General features: G+C 34.5%; 1 protein-coding gene across 1 annotated transcript; it reads left to right on the top strand.

Annotated features, from left to right (window-relative positions):
* The first annotated feature begins 1,975 nt into the window (after window positions 1-1,975).
* On the top strand, window positions 1,976-14,194 carry LOC136816691 (high mobility group protein 20A-like). The gene is made up of 2 exons (XM_067073019.1): window positions 1,976-2,399; window positions 13,480-14,194. Exons 1-2 carry the CDS (start codon window positions 2,015-2,017, stop codon window positions 14,100-14,102), a joined length of 1,008 nt encoding a protein of 335 aa, XP_066929120.1. The 5' UTR covers window positions 1,976-2,014; the 3' UTR covers window positions 14,103-14,194.
* The last annotated feature ends 335 nt before the right edge of the window (window positions 14,195-14,529 follow it).

The raw sequence follows: 14,529 nt of genomic DNA, 5'->3' as shown, positions 1-14,529 counted from the left end.
ATATATTTACGAGTTGCATAATCTTGTAAATAAGTGTGCTTTTTACATAATGGAAATACATTTTCTGATGCCTAAAATTGTTTTGTGCCTCTATTTATTACAACCAATTTTGATACTCTTATTTTTGGCCTTTTTCTGTCATTTTTTAAAATTGACATTTTAGGTTTTTGAACATAACTTTTGAACTAATGAAGTAAAATTAAAAAGTATTACACTAAATTTTAAGTTAGGCTTTCCCAGGCTTTCCTCTGAATGATTCCGAAACAAAAATCTCTTTTCTACTGCCTACAATATCAAATCAAAGAGGGTAACTTATTTGTGGCACACTGGATATATAAACAATATTTTACTATGTATAGCAATGTGCCCTCCCGGTTATTACCATAATGGCTTTATGGCAACTCCTGAACTTGGGCACAGGATGTACAATATTTTAAATGTCCCCTTTTTTTAACGTTTTTTGCCTAGACAATATAGCAAACATAGTAATTATAAGCAGACTGTATCTTTAATTGGCTCTAAAAGTTTTCTGTGCCGGTAGAAATTTCTCCAACTTTCAACAATGATAGAACAAACCTATATTTAAACAAAATTAACCAGCACATTTCTTTTCTTTTTCCTTCTTCATCTTCAATAAAAAGCACTCAAAGTCGAACAGTATTTTTTAAGCACCATAGGATATTGTTATAACCATGAAATGATGTTTGCGCTTTCTCTAAGGTGGAGTGCATGTCGTAACTTGTGCGGTAACAAACTCGCCTTCTGTTGGCTGATTATTTTGGGCGTTTTGGCGTTACCACCCTTGAAGCAGCTAGCTCCTTTATCATCCCGCAAATCCGTCCATCATTTTAAATTTAATTGAGTTAACAATAGATCCAAAAGGGCGCTCTCATCAAGGAAGATAATTTGCTTTGGTCTCCAGCTTTGGGAAGTAGTAGTAATGTTTTCGGTTGTTTTTGATAAAAAATGGTAAGAAACTTAAGTTTACAAGTGTTATTTAGTTTTTGCTGGCTGATAAAATGGCAGAATCCTGGATGGCTTCCCTAAGTATGTTGGTTTCGTTTTATACTTGGGGTTGAACTGGTGTGATTTCTAACTCTTTGTCTTTGCTGGTCTTTGGTATTGGCTTGAGGAAACATTGATTGCAAAGGGGGGGGGGTTGTACTTTTACGGTGTGACGGGATTGGTCCTTTTTTAGTTCGGTATTACGGGATTTGACGAAAAAAAAGACGTGAAAACGGTATTTTAAAATCAGACGGTGACGGTATTTGGCCTTATTTTTTGTGATTATGCCGGTATTTGAACCTGTACAAACCGGTGTGACGGTGTTATTATTTTTTTCAATTTTCGGGATTCCGAGATTCAGCAAAAATTTTGACGGGAAAACGGTATTTCGAACTCCTACAAACCCCCCCTGCAAAGGGTCTACAACTCGGTATTGGGGTTTTGGTAGGCATTTTGCAACAAAACTGGTGTTGTCCCATTTTCTCGGTTTGGTGCCATGCTGGTTTTGGATTTGAACTGATTCACCTATGGTCAATGGTTGAAGTGGCTGGAGATCTGTACGGTAGGTTCATAGATTTCTTTGCTGTCGATTCTTCCCGTCTGTCGGCAAGCTGTTGCCATCCTTCGTGAGGGGGGTAGGTCTTTTAGTTGTAAGTGATCTTATATCATGGTCTCCCGTAGAGTGCAATTGCAAGAGACATCTCATGTTGTTGACTTGGTGTGTTTCGGTGGGTTAACAATGCTTTAACTGCTATTTCTTTTTCGAGTTAAAAAAACTGTTTTCTGTATCCAATCAAAGATTCCTGTTGCTTAGTCGCAATAACCTCTAAATGTTTAGACCAATCAAAAGTCATGGACAAGGTAAATATTTATAGCATATTTTTGAGAGCTAAGAAATGACAAGAAGGCAAGTTAGCCCTCCTAGGGCTTGCATTGATTAATCTGCACATTTTTATGATATGGCGAATCACAAATTCTTGAAATTCTTTCTTAGATAAAAATATTTAAAATGACTGCAGACCATCCAGCCGAAAAACATGAGGAAATGGATGTTATTGACCGAGCTGACCTAGACGACCATCCAAGTGACCATTCAAGTGCAGGAAGCCCTGCCCCTTCAATTAGTACTGAAGATGGAAACAAAAAGGCACGCCCAAAGGCCAAACGTAAGCGTCTATTGAAAGATGTCAATGCTCCTAAAGCGCCACTAACAGGTTATGTTAGGTTCTTGAACGAAAAACGCGAGAAATTTCGTGAAGACCATCCTGACATGCCATTCCATGAGATCACCAAAGCCCTGGGACAAAAATGGTCGAGTATGACGCAAGAAGAAAAGCAAGATTATTTGGATCAAGCAGAAAAAGAGAAAGAAAGATATGTGAAAGAACTCGAAGGTTTGTGATGTTTGATCTGGTTTGTTTTATGTTTGTTTTATGCATCTTTGAAGAAATGTTTTCGTTTGTACAGCCATCGTGTAAACTCAACCACAATTAAAGATGGCCTCTACACGTGTTATCGAATATTGAATCTTAGAACACGTTAATTGTTTGAACAATCAATGGAGACAAGGGGGAGCCTCTAATCTACGAATAGCGGTGTCTGAAATACCTTGTCTACCCATATTTATATCTCATCTCATCAATAACGTCATGTCCCCTCTTACCAGTAAACGATTTTTCATAAGATTTTTCATTGGGACCAGGAAGTGCTCAAGCGGCTTTTTTATTTTTTTCGAGATTTCCAGGTTTAAATGCTCTTAAAATGTTCGCAATCTGCTTACTTCATACTTTTTGAGTCAAATTTGTCAAAATTGCTTCATTGGATTTTGAGGTGTTATCTTTACAGGAAAAAAAGAATTGTTTATGTTTATGCCCAAAACTTACTATGGTTTGAATTCTAAAAAATCACTATTTTATAATGAGCTCCTTTACTTCTACCATATCGGAAATCCAGCGTTCAAGAGCAGTGATCTGTGTTTGAAAAAGTATACGATTTAAAAAGTTGAGATAATCAATTAAGATGTTGGGCAAAATTGAGGCAGAAAATTTTTTTTCAGTTAACATCTTCATATTCATATTTATCATTTGTAATAGTACCTTGAACTAATTTTCATATGTTTTAGAGCTGTATCATTCCAGAAACTTGATTTTGTAATTTTTCAGTCTAAAAAGCCTTCAAATTCAAGTTTTTAGTCCCAAAAAAACAAGCCACAGCCATATCCCTTTGAAAACACAGAATCCTGTTTTTTTTTAGCTATCAAAATTCCAAGACAAGCCAATAAGTGATCTAGAAAACTCATTTGGGGCATATTTCCTGGATTAAGCAGTCCACGATTTAATTTTGGTTACGGAATGACGGAAAAATTTTAAATGCCCTATGATTTTAAGGAAGCCTTTTTGGAATGAAATACTTGGCATGTTTCTACCTCTTACTTAGTTCTTTGAAACCAAGCAGAAGTTTATTGCCAGTGAAGGAAGAATGATATTTAATTAAGAAATCGATTTTGGTTATGGAATGACGGAAAAATACCTCACGTTACTAAAATAAGAATTATAAATTTTTGCCTCAACCAAATTATTTCAAACTTTTTTAAAGCTGGTACCATAACTTTATAAGTAAACCTAAACATTTGATCAATCTTGAAAACCTTTCTATTGACTTTAAATAGGGTTCTTAAGTTGAATAATATCTTTAAAGCTGATTCTGTTTCATTTCATGGGTATTGCATTCAAGAAAAATAAAAAAGTCTGTTGATCTTTTCCAAAAATCTCCTTTGATTTATGCCTAGATATTTATACATTGTGAAATATTTTAAAAGCATTCAAATGGGAAAGGCTATTTAAAAAAAAAATGTCTCCTACTTCAATTCTGAAGCTAGGGACCGCAATGATTTTTTCAAATTGTTTTTAGCGCATTGAAACCATGCTCATTGGAAAGAGCATCAAAAAAGAAAAAAAAATGAGGGGTCATTCATCAAAATCGGCCAAGCCGTTCTCGAGATATGAAATTTTCTATCTCCTGAAAATGACCCTTTTTTTGGAACGATTTTCGAGGATTTTTGTAAAAATCATAGTTAAATAGGTTTAAAAGTGAAAATCCGGGGGTTATGTCGAAAAATACATTTTTTGCAATAACTTTACTTCTATTAATGCTATAACATTGAAACTTGGCACGAAGGTTCTCAAGACAAAGTTTTAATTTTTTATCAATTTTCTTTTTCAAAATTCTCGTTTGCCGTACGAATGAATCGAAAATATCCTGTATGCCGGAGAGCTGGCAGATTGTCACTCTCCGTGGACTTTGAACTTTCGAATTGTAAACAAACACGCGCTCGACAATTCTGTAGAATTTCTCGAATACCAATAAACTTTGAGCCAAAAAAGACAGCAGAGCGCGGTTGAAAATGTTAATTTTATTAACAAAGAATATGTAAAAAAGGTTGAAATTTCATATTATCTTTGTCTTAATGCCGGGGAGGACAGCTAAAGCCCTCAAAAGTGGCTTTTCCCAGAAAAAACTGAATAATTTTTTGTAGGATTTGATTGGGTCAATGAGACAAAAAAAACAAACAGCGCTGATCTCTTCCAGTTCCAAAAATGTATAACATCATGGGGGTTTGAGGACGCGCTCACCTGTCTAAATCCAATTTTCTGTTGGTAGGTCGTCTGCCATTCAAAATTTTACAAAATTGCTCATATTTTCATAAAAAATAAAGTTATGGCCACCAAACTTTTACAGGACATTTATTTAATGATAAGAATGCTTCTAAAACTTATCCCATGGTTATAGGTGGTCTAAAACCTAAAAACAACATTTTGGTCGATTCCAACCATTTTACCCCCGTCTTTCGCGGTCCCTACTGAAGCAAGCGATGCTCATGCTTATGGTCAGTTTAGAAAATTCAGTTCTGCAATCCAAACATATAATGTTCCTGTATTTTTTATCTTATCTGGTCGTCGTGCGCGATTCTTGATATTTTTTTCCTCAAAATTTTATCTTCCTCTCGTTTTGGCGGCATTTTTGTACACAGTTAATTCTAGATTTCGCGGTGAAATTCTTTCTCAACCCTTTTCAATTTATCCTTAAATATTTCTGTTTGTGTGCAGGGATTACTAACGGTAACTCCCTCATACTTCCACAAATTTTCATCCCATTTCTCCAGGATCTTTCGTTCATTTTTTTCCAACGTACTTTAGTTTAGAATCTACCCCAAACATTTATTGAGTCCTCTTCTTAAACACTGTTCTTAAACAATCTTTCCTGAAGCAAAAATCATTATACTTTATTTCATTTTAAGCTTTTTTCACATGTACGTAAAATTTTACTTAAGACCTTGAAGGGTGGGAATTCCCCTAAGCTTATGTAGTGTTTTAATCTGAAAAAGCTAATTAAAATTCAGAAAACGCGTGTCAAAAACATTCAAACTGAGTGAGAAATCATTTTACGATAGACAAACAATAAATATAAATCTACAAATTTAGCGGAGAGAAAACCGGTAAGTGAATTTAAAGAAAGTTGAGAAATAAATGGAGTGCGGATAGATGAAGACCAAAGTCTGGCATCAGGTGTGGCCATGAGTAAGCTTGCTCTGCTACTCTAGAGTCACCCGTCATCTAACCAAAGGTTAGAAAGTGTTGATCAAGCACAATCTAGAAAAGAAAAGATTTAGAAAGAAAGACGCATAATCGAAAAGTTTGAAAAGTTGGCCGAGGGCCCGGCTCGGCGTGCCGTATCCGAGTGGCCGTACGGTAGAAAAAGAAGAAGGAAATAAGGCCTTGAACGTTTTGAACGGAAGGAAAACCCACGTAAGACCCTCTTATTCAATTGAAACTGTACGTAATGGCGGGGAATTTCCCAAAAGACAGCTTTACGAATGATTTCCTGTAAGGTCTTAAGTAAGATTTTACGTACATGTGAAAAGAGCTTTAAAGGAGGTAAAAGGTTGAAATTCAGCCTTTATTTTTGAATTCCTAAAGTACATTTCAAATAAGCTGGCAGTAAATTTTCAATTGGTTGCGTATTACTTTTGATAGATTTTGAATTAGATAGCGATTTCATAATTTTGGAAAGGCAATCCGGAGTGGAATATTATGCGTATAAAATGAAGATGAAAAACGAGAAAGAAAAAAATTAGCTTTTTATCTAGCAATGCTATAACCACCATTATTGGAATTGAGAAACTTCAATCTTTGCCCATTTCAGCTGTGAATTTTTTTTCTCGAAAAAAACAATTCAGTCGAAAGATATTGGACACGAAAGGAGGCTAGGTAGGCTTTTCACCACAAAGTAAATTTTCTGTTTCTTTGAAAAATCTGGGGGCAAGTAAATTTCTGATAGTGTAAGGTAATTAACATATCGCTACCTTAATTCAAAAGGGACGATAACTCGGGATACATCCTAAATCAGCTTTGCAACCAAAAAGTAGCTTTAATAACGTTTTAAAAACGTTTTTGATTTACTTATCCAGTTTTTTTCTTACAAGAACCAGTATAACAAAGTATTTAATGCTAGCACAACGGTGGAGAGATTAAACGTTTCAGAAACGTTTTTGATTACTCCTTCCCGTTTTTATAAGAATTTGTGAACCCATTTTTTCTAAAATAGATTATAAATAAACACCAGTTCATGAGAACATTCAGGCTTAGATTTGGAAGAAAAATAAAAATATCATAAAAACATGAACAGCTTGAGAAATGAAGAGATCAGTCGAATGTGCAGCCTTGGACCGTCATTTCATTACGAAAGTATTTTCTGTATGTACTTTGCTACAATTTGCAAACCGCAATCTCATTGTGAAAGTCTTGCGAGACTGTTCCCATTTCGTTTTAGTCTTTCTGCCATTCGAAGTCTGTTTTTTTAGCAGATTAATCGTGGATTTTGAAACCAAAATACTTTTTAATAACTAATTTCATAAAAGATGATATGACGATCGGTCAGTAAAAGTTGTTTTTGTAAAGTAAATGTTAGTTTAGAGTCTTATCATATTTCTACCTCAGCAACCAGATCGCAGAAAGGCAAGCGAGATGTCAGTTCTCCGTGTCATCTTTTGTATTTTACTCTGTACGATTTGGGCAGCTATATGTGAAACTGATGAAATCAGAGCATCTCACCAGTTGCAGGATAGGGAGAAGACATCCTTGAAACCTGTTCTCTTGGAGCTCTTTTATACAAGCATCGATGCTGGGTGTGTAGATATCATTAAGGAGCAGATATTCCCAACCTACTTGTCTCTTTATTCTACTGGAATTCTTCGGATCAATTTGTACCCATATGGATTGACAAGTGAAAAGCGATTATCCAACGGCACATGGTTGTTTACTTGTCCTCACGGTGAACACCAATGTCAAATGAATTTGGTAGAAACATGTGCAATCCATCAATTGCGTCGCAAGGCGAAGTTCGTACACTTTATCTACTGTTTAGAGCAGATGGGAGCCAGTATCGCCAATGCTCGCTCCTGCTCTGGTATTCTGGGTATTGACTTCCAAAAAATAATGTTATGTGCGAATAGTCGCCTTGGAAATCGACTTCAACACAAAATGGCAGTCAAGACAGATTCTCTGAATCCCAGTTTGGATTATATGCCCTGGATTTTAATTAATGGAAAACCATCAGAAGAAATTCGACTTCGCGCATCACATGATTTAATTGGACTTATCTGTGATACGTACTCGGGTCAAAAGCCAGACGTTTGTGGAGAACGTAGCATTATATTCAGTTGATTAGTTTTGAAGATTTGTATGTGAACTTGCACATGATTTGAGAACTTATCCATGAACATTAAAGCAAGGGAGGAACAAATTAAAAACTAAGACAACAGGCTGAAAAATTTCGAATGAACATAAACAAAGAAAGATTAAGCAAGAATGTTGACTGTTTAGTCCTAGAATATTTAATTTTAGATTATAGCTGATTATAGTTATAGAAATCTTAAAATTTATCAAAAATTTTGAAAGGTTATTAATAAATAGTGTTAATTTTGATTTCCTTGCTAACGGAATTTTCCTGGGAAGATTGGCTAATGAGAGCTACTATGTTGTGAAAACATCCTTTGTGTGCACAGACTTGTTATAAGCAAACTAAGTTTTTTAAATGATCAATTAGGCCATAGTTTTAGGTCCATAAGATCACAAAAACGAATGGCGAGAATGGTTGATCATTATAAAAATTTAGTTTGCTTCTAACATGACTGTACACGAAGAACCTTGTTGCTCTCACTAGACGATGTTTTTAATCAAAATTCTCTATATCTGATGATTAAGTAATTTCTATTAACAACTGTCATTATATGCTATCGTTTGATATGACTAGACAAATCAATGTAAACATAGATCAAGGTAATTCGACTCCCTAGCCTTTTTTAAAGCAGATTTGATATCTGTGATAGATAGAAAAGTCTTACAGTTCCTTTGGTACCAAATACAAAAATGATTAGGTGTCCGCATGAGTTGACGTCCAAACTTTACAGTTTTAATGAAAGAAGCATTGCTGTGGACTCTTTATAGGAGAGGAAGTGTCAGACAAGCACGTGACAAATACGTGTTTCCTCGTGTCTCAAGTCCACGTCCGAAAACTATGTAATAAGAAATAGAATAAGCACAACTTTAGCTTTATATAAATTATTTTTTGGAACTCACTGAAGGTCCTTTAAATCAACCATTAGGTAAGCTTTTGAGAGCCTGATTATGCTTCGCAAAAATACTTTTTCCTTAACATGCTTATATAATGCTTATTTTGAACATTTTGCATTCTTTTTTTGTAGACAGTTTTGAAATTTTATAAGGCTAAGCTTGTTTCCCCTGGATTATGCCTTGTTTATCCTTAAAAACATTATGCTTATAAACAAGTTTAGTGTAGAACACGCTTTTGTAAGAAGCAGTTAAGTAGTTAAGGGCTCTGACCATAGTCCAAAAATTGATTTTGGTATTTGAACATAAAAGTTATATTTCAGGTTCCTTAACACTTTTAACAAAGAATTGCCTTTATAAATTGCTTTTTAATCGAATACCTTAAGAGTAATTAAGAATTTAATTGCAAAAATGACGTTATGAACTTTAAAAAGATGTTAATAATATGTTGCATCACCCTCTTTTAGAAAAAGTGCTTAGTTTTAATGGGTAATTAACTTTTTTGTTTTTAAACACTGTCCGCAAAGAATTGAACTATTTTAAATTTTGCGGAAAATTTTTCTAAAAAGATGTGTCAAAAGTTATTACTGTTTTTTTAAGCAAAATCCAGATGAAAAATTGAAGAAAAACCACTATTTTGAAGATTTCGAGACAAAGAAGCATTTAAAAAAATTTTCCGCAAAAATTTTTATTGTTCGGTAAAATATACACCATCTACTGCGAAAAAATTTTCAAAATGTTTTTTCTTCGCCGAAACTAAGCTCTTCAAAGTTGAAATACTCTTCCTCCAAAAAGTCTTCATTTTCTTCTTCATCAAATTTTTTCAATGCAATTTTTGAATTTTCAAATTCAGGAATAGTTTGTCTAAGAGAAAATGTATAACATGCCATAGTTTTGTTGGTTACATCAGTCAAAAAACACATTTTAAACACGGCAATTATGAAAAATATACTATGGTCAGAGCCCTTAAGGTAGAATATAAGGTGCTTTTATCGGCGAGTGCAAAGCGCCGACTACCTACTACTGAATACTTACTAAAAATAGCTCAAAACGGCTCGAAATTACCTTTAAAATATTCAGCATGTTTAAAATAACAAAATCTGTGGTAAAAAAAGTTAAAAGTTTTTCTTTTATCGTACTTTGAAAACTTAAAAATATTTTTTCTATTTTATTTTGTTTTTGGACCTACCCAGGTGGGGTGGAGGTCCTATAAATTAACCTTCGTTCGTTCGTTCGTTCGTTCGTTCGTTCGTTCGTTCGTTCGTTCGTTCGTTCGTTCGTTCGTTCGTTCGTTCGTTCGTTCGTTCGTTCGTTCGTTCGTTCGTTAGCTTTCCTCGTGATTGGCTCATTGGTTTTTTCTGATTTTTTGCACAAAGATGTGTAACTATAAACCCTCTAATGTGACGGAGCCCGATTTTCGAAAAAAACATTTTTTGGGAAAATTTGGGCCAAAAAACGACTAAAAAACGGGTTTTTTGGACTTTGTGAAAAATTGGATCGTTATTTTTTTCTGATTTTTTGCATGAAAGTAGGGTACCATCATAGGTAAAAGATGGCTCAAGCAGATTTTTTCAAAAAACGCATGTTTATCTATAAGAATCACTTTTAATGAGATTGATGATTTTGTGCTCATGAGGGCTTACTTTTGAAGAGTATGTGTGTCTAGACATGAAATTTTGGTTGCTTGGCGTGTTTTATAGAAAAACTGGCCAAATTCGATATTTATTTATAAGCACATTATCAATTACCTAGGTATTAGCTTTTCTCGAGATTTCCTCTTTGATTCTTTATGATTTTTTGCACAAAGATGCATAATTATAAACCCTCGAATGTGAGGGAGCCTGACTTTCAAACAAAAATTTTTTTGGGCAAATTTGGGCCAAAAAACGGTTAAAGAACGGGCTTTTTGGACTTTGTGAAAAATCGAATCATTAACTTTTTCTGATTTTTTGCATGAAAGTAGGGTACCATCATAGGTAAAAGATGGCTCAAGTAGATTTTTACAAAAAATTTTGTTGGCTCAAAAAACGCATGTTTATCTATAAGAATCACTATTGATAAGCATACATCAATGTTCTTAGCCAAATTACTCAATTTTTTAATGAGATAGATGTTTTTTTGCTCACAAAGTCTTGCGAATGAATGAAAAGAATGGCAACAATCGATGAAAAATCCACTGAAAATGCTGAAAAATGTGGATCCTGTACCGCCAATAAATGCTTCACGAATGAAATAATAAAGGATAATGATATGTTACAATGTAGGAAATGCCAGAGATTCGTTCATTATGCTTGTTCGGAGCTTCCCGCATACCAAATTCAGCTTTGTCTGCAATACAAAAGTCGACGCTTCGAATGTAAAAAATGTGTTACAGTCACGCCAATACTTTTGGAAAAAATCAAAACAAGTAAGCAAAGAGTCAGAAGTAACCAAATAACGCAAACAATAACGGAAGCAGAATGTCAAGATGGAGGTCAGCAAATATTTGAATCTGTTTTCAACACTAGATTGCATAATCTAGAGAAGAAAATGGAGGAACTTATAGCTATGAACAAAGAAGACGTCGCTAAAGAACCAAAACGGGCAACATATGCAGATATCACAAAGGAAGAGGTGAAGAAACAGGAGGTTATCATCAAGAAATTTATCAAAAATGAAAAAGAAGAAAGAGAAGAAGATCGCTGGAAGAACTTAACTAGATGTAACATCATTGTCCATCATTTAGGTGAAAATAAAGATGAGAACAAAGAGGAACAGCGGGCCGGTGACAAAGATTACGTGGAGGAAGTTGTAGGAAATCGTATGGGATTAAAGATAAATGTTGTCACTGCAGAACGAATCGGTGCTCGAAAGGATGATATGTTCAAGACGAAAAGATGGCGGCCATTGAAAGTAACGTTGGCCAATGAAGAAGACAAGAAAAGAATTATGGCCTCAGTCCATAAACTAAACGAAGATAATTTCAGTGTAACAGATGACTTATCCAAGAAAGAACGCGAAACCATTAAAGAATGGCATGAAAAAGCTAAAGAGAAAACGAAGAATGAGAAGGATGAATGCTGCGTATGGAAAGAGGTAGCCCTCGGGCTAAGCTCTACTTTAAGAAAATATGTAAAAAGACCGTTATTGATGAACTGTAAATTTGAATTAGATTGTTTCATAGAGGTCAATAGACCTGCGAAATATACTCCTATAATAAAAATAATAAAAAGTCTTGAATATGAAAGAATATTTCAAGAGCATGAAATTTTGGTTTTTAAACGTGTTTTTTATAAGAAACAAACGACTTATTTTAATAGATCGTCACTATTTGTATTCTGAATGATTGTTTAATGGTCACGTTCACGTAGATATCAATTATATATGTGTTAAATGCATAACTAGGTAGGTCCCTAAAAGTATCACTTGTTATAACTTTTTCCCGTGCTTTTTACAAAGTTTACAGACTGCATTTTTCAGACACACTTCTTCGTAGAAGAGGAAAATATTTTTTATTCATTTCTGTTTTATTTATAAGAAATGATCAATCTGAAAAGTTGAAATACTTTGAGTAACCCCTTGTTTCACTGGAGCTCTTGCTGGAATAGAGGTGGCTGAGAATCGTTTGACACGTCTTCACATTTTATTGACAAAATGACCCCTTTGTCAATAGTTCGGTGACATGGTCATTAAATTAAATATGACTCTTGTAAACTTCATTATTGCAAAAATTCTTATTGTCCTGAATAAGATACTTTCAGTATAGCCAGATTAGAAATTTTCAGTAGACTATTGTCATGGTATTGACAAAATGACATTTTTGATAAAAATATTTACACAGTTATTGAATATAAAGCTTCCCAAACCAATTCCAAGAAGTATTTTGGCACCATTCAACATGATGCAGTTGCTTTTATTTTTATCGCGATTTTTAGTCTAAAATGATTCTGTAAAGATCTCGACATGCTTTCCTTCCTGATATGACTTATTGATTTACAATCAGCGTGTCAAGACCATTTTGGAAATCTCAAGCCAGGAATATTTTAATCTGCTCTCATTGGTTTAAACCAATGCAATATTAAGCCTGGTGTTGTTATGTTAATGTTCTTATAAAAACACGATAAGAGCATTGAATGCATTATGGTGTACGAATGATGCACCTAAAAAGTGTTGTTTTTAAACAAAACTTTTTTTCTCTTTATCAATTTACTTGATAAAATACGTTGCAAAGGATCGGATATACTCCCATATACTGACCTACAAGTCCCTTAAAATTAAGAGAATTTTTGGACCTACCAGGAGGTCCTCTATAAATTAACCTTTGTCCGTTCGTCTGTTACCAGCTTTTCTCGAGATTGGCTCATTAGTTGTTAATTTCTGATTTTTGGCACAAAGGTGCAAAATAGTGATGCCTAAAATGTCACGGAGCCCGATTTTTGAAAAAGAAGTTCAAAAAAAAAATTCAAAAGAAGCTCAAAAAATGTCAAATACACCCAACATGCATTATCAGACAGTAAAAGGCACAAGATCCTAAAAATATTGTCACCCAATAGTGCCATCCGCGGAAAAAGTCCCTGCGAAATCTTAAAATTTCGCGGATAAGCTCAACCGCGAAATTTAATCCCCGCGAAAATAAAAAACTTTTCTTTGGGTTTCATATTAATGATGTTCTAAGATAAATCACTCGTTTGAAAATGATTAGTATTCCACTCCTGTTTATCTTTTCAACAAGCACAAAACCACTATTTCTTTCGAATTCTATCAAAAGTTATTGCCGTTTTTGTGTCTGCTGTACATTAGAAATTCACATTTCCGACTACCATTTAAGACATTCATTCATGATAAAGTTTTTCTCGTTCACTTTCAGGATACCAACAAACACCAGCATACAAAGAATTTCAAGAGTTAAAGAAACGTAAAGAAGCGGAATATCAGCATTCTGAAGAACAAGATCCTCGCCATTTACCACCAAAAATTAAACATGATTACCCTTACACAAATTCACCTAAGACAAACGGTGTCCCGCTACCAGCTCCAGCTCCTGGCCCCAAACTAACCGCTGAAAACGGAACTCAAATTCCCATTTTCTCGGAACAGTTTCTAGAATATTCCCGAAAACGTGAATCAGATTTACGACAGTTAAGAAAAGGAAATGCTGTTTTCGAGGAACAAAACGCCATTTTGAACAAACAAATAGACCACATGAAGAATGTAATGGACAGAGTTAAAAAAGAAATTATCCAACAGGAGAACGAAAATATTTCTGTACAAAGCTACCTCGATCAGATACGCAAGATCCTTGTTTCACGGTTTGGGAAGATCAATTTTCCAGAACATTTATCAGCAACATTGAACAGTGAAAATGTTGATAATAAACTAGCGCAGTTGGCAGAGTTTTTAAATGGCTCACGTAGTACTGAGTATGGGGATCTGAAAAAGCGAGTCCGTGACGTAATTTCTAAACTCGATTTTCCTAATATAAAAGAGTGATTATGCACTAAAACAGAGACAGATACCCAGGACATTTTTTAACAGTTTTTAAAGGTGCGAGCCCGATTTTTTACGGATGTAAGTATACAGATCATATTTAGCAATAATTAGGAATGTTATTACAGTAAGTTATTACTTAAACGAGGGACGAGAATTTCAACTTAAGTAAGGATGTGAAGGTCTGTAGCAAACTATGTCGTCATTAGCTTTAATGATTGACAATTGCAAGATTATAAAATGCCAATCCTCATTGAGACGGTTACCTAGCTCTAATACTCCTGTTTAAACACTGGTTACTTTTTGTTCTTCGTTTTAGTAACAACTTTCATTACATAGTGTCGTAGGAAGTATTTTGATATCTGGGGCGGGCGGGGGGTTAGTGAAAAATTTAGAAAATTTGTGAAAAGCTGCAATATTAAGTAGGGTT

This window comes from Clytia hemisphaerica, unplaced genomic scaffold, assembly GCF_902728285.1.
Source record: "Clytia hemisphaerica strain Z4C2 unplaced genomic scaffold, Clytia hemisphaerica genome assembly, whole genome shotgun sequence".
Taxonomy (NCBI): Eukaryota; Metazoa; Cnidaria; class Hydrozoa; order Leptothecata; family Clytiidae; genus Clytia; species Clytia hemisphaerica.
The sequence above is the reverse complement of the archived record's forward strand: the minus strand, read 5'-3'. Positions and strand labels throughout refer to the sequence as shown.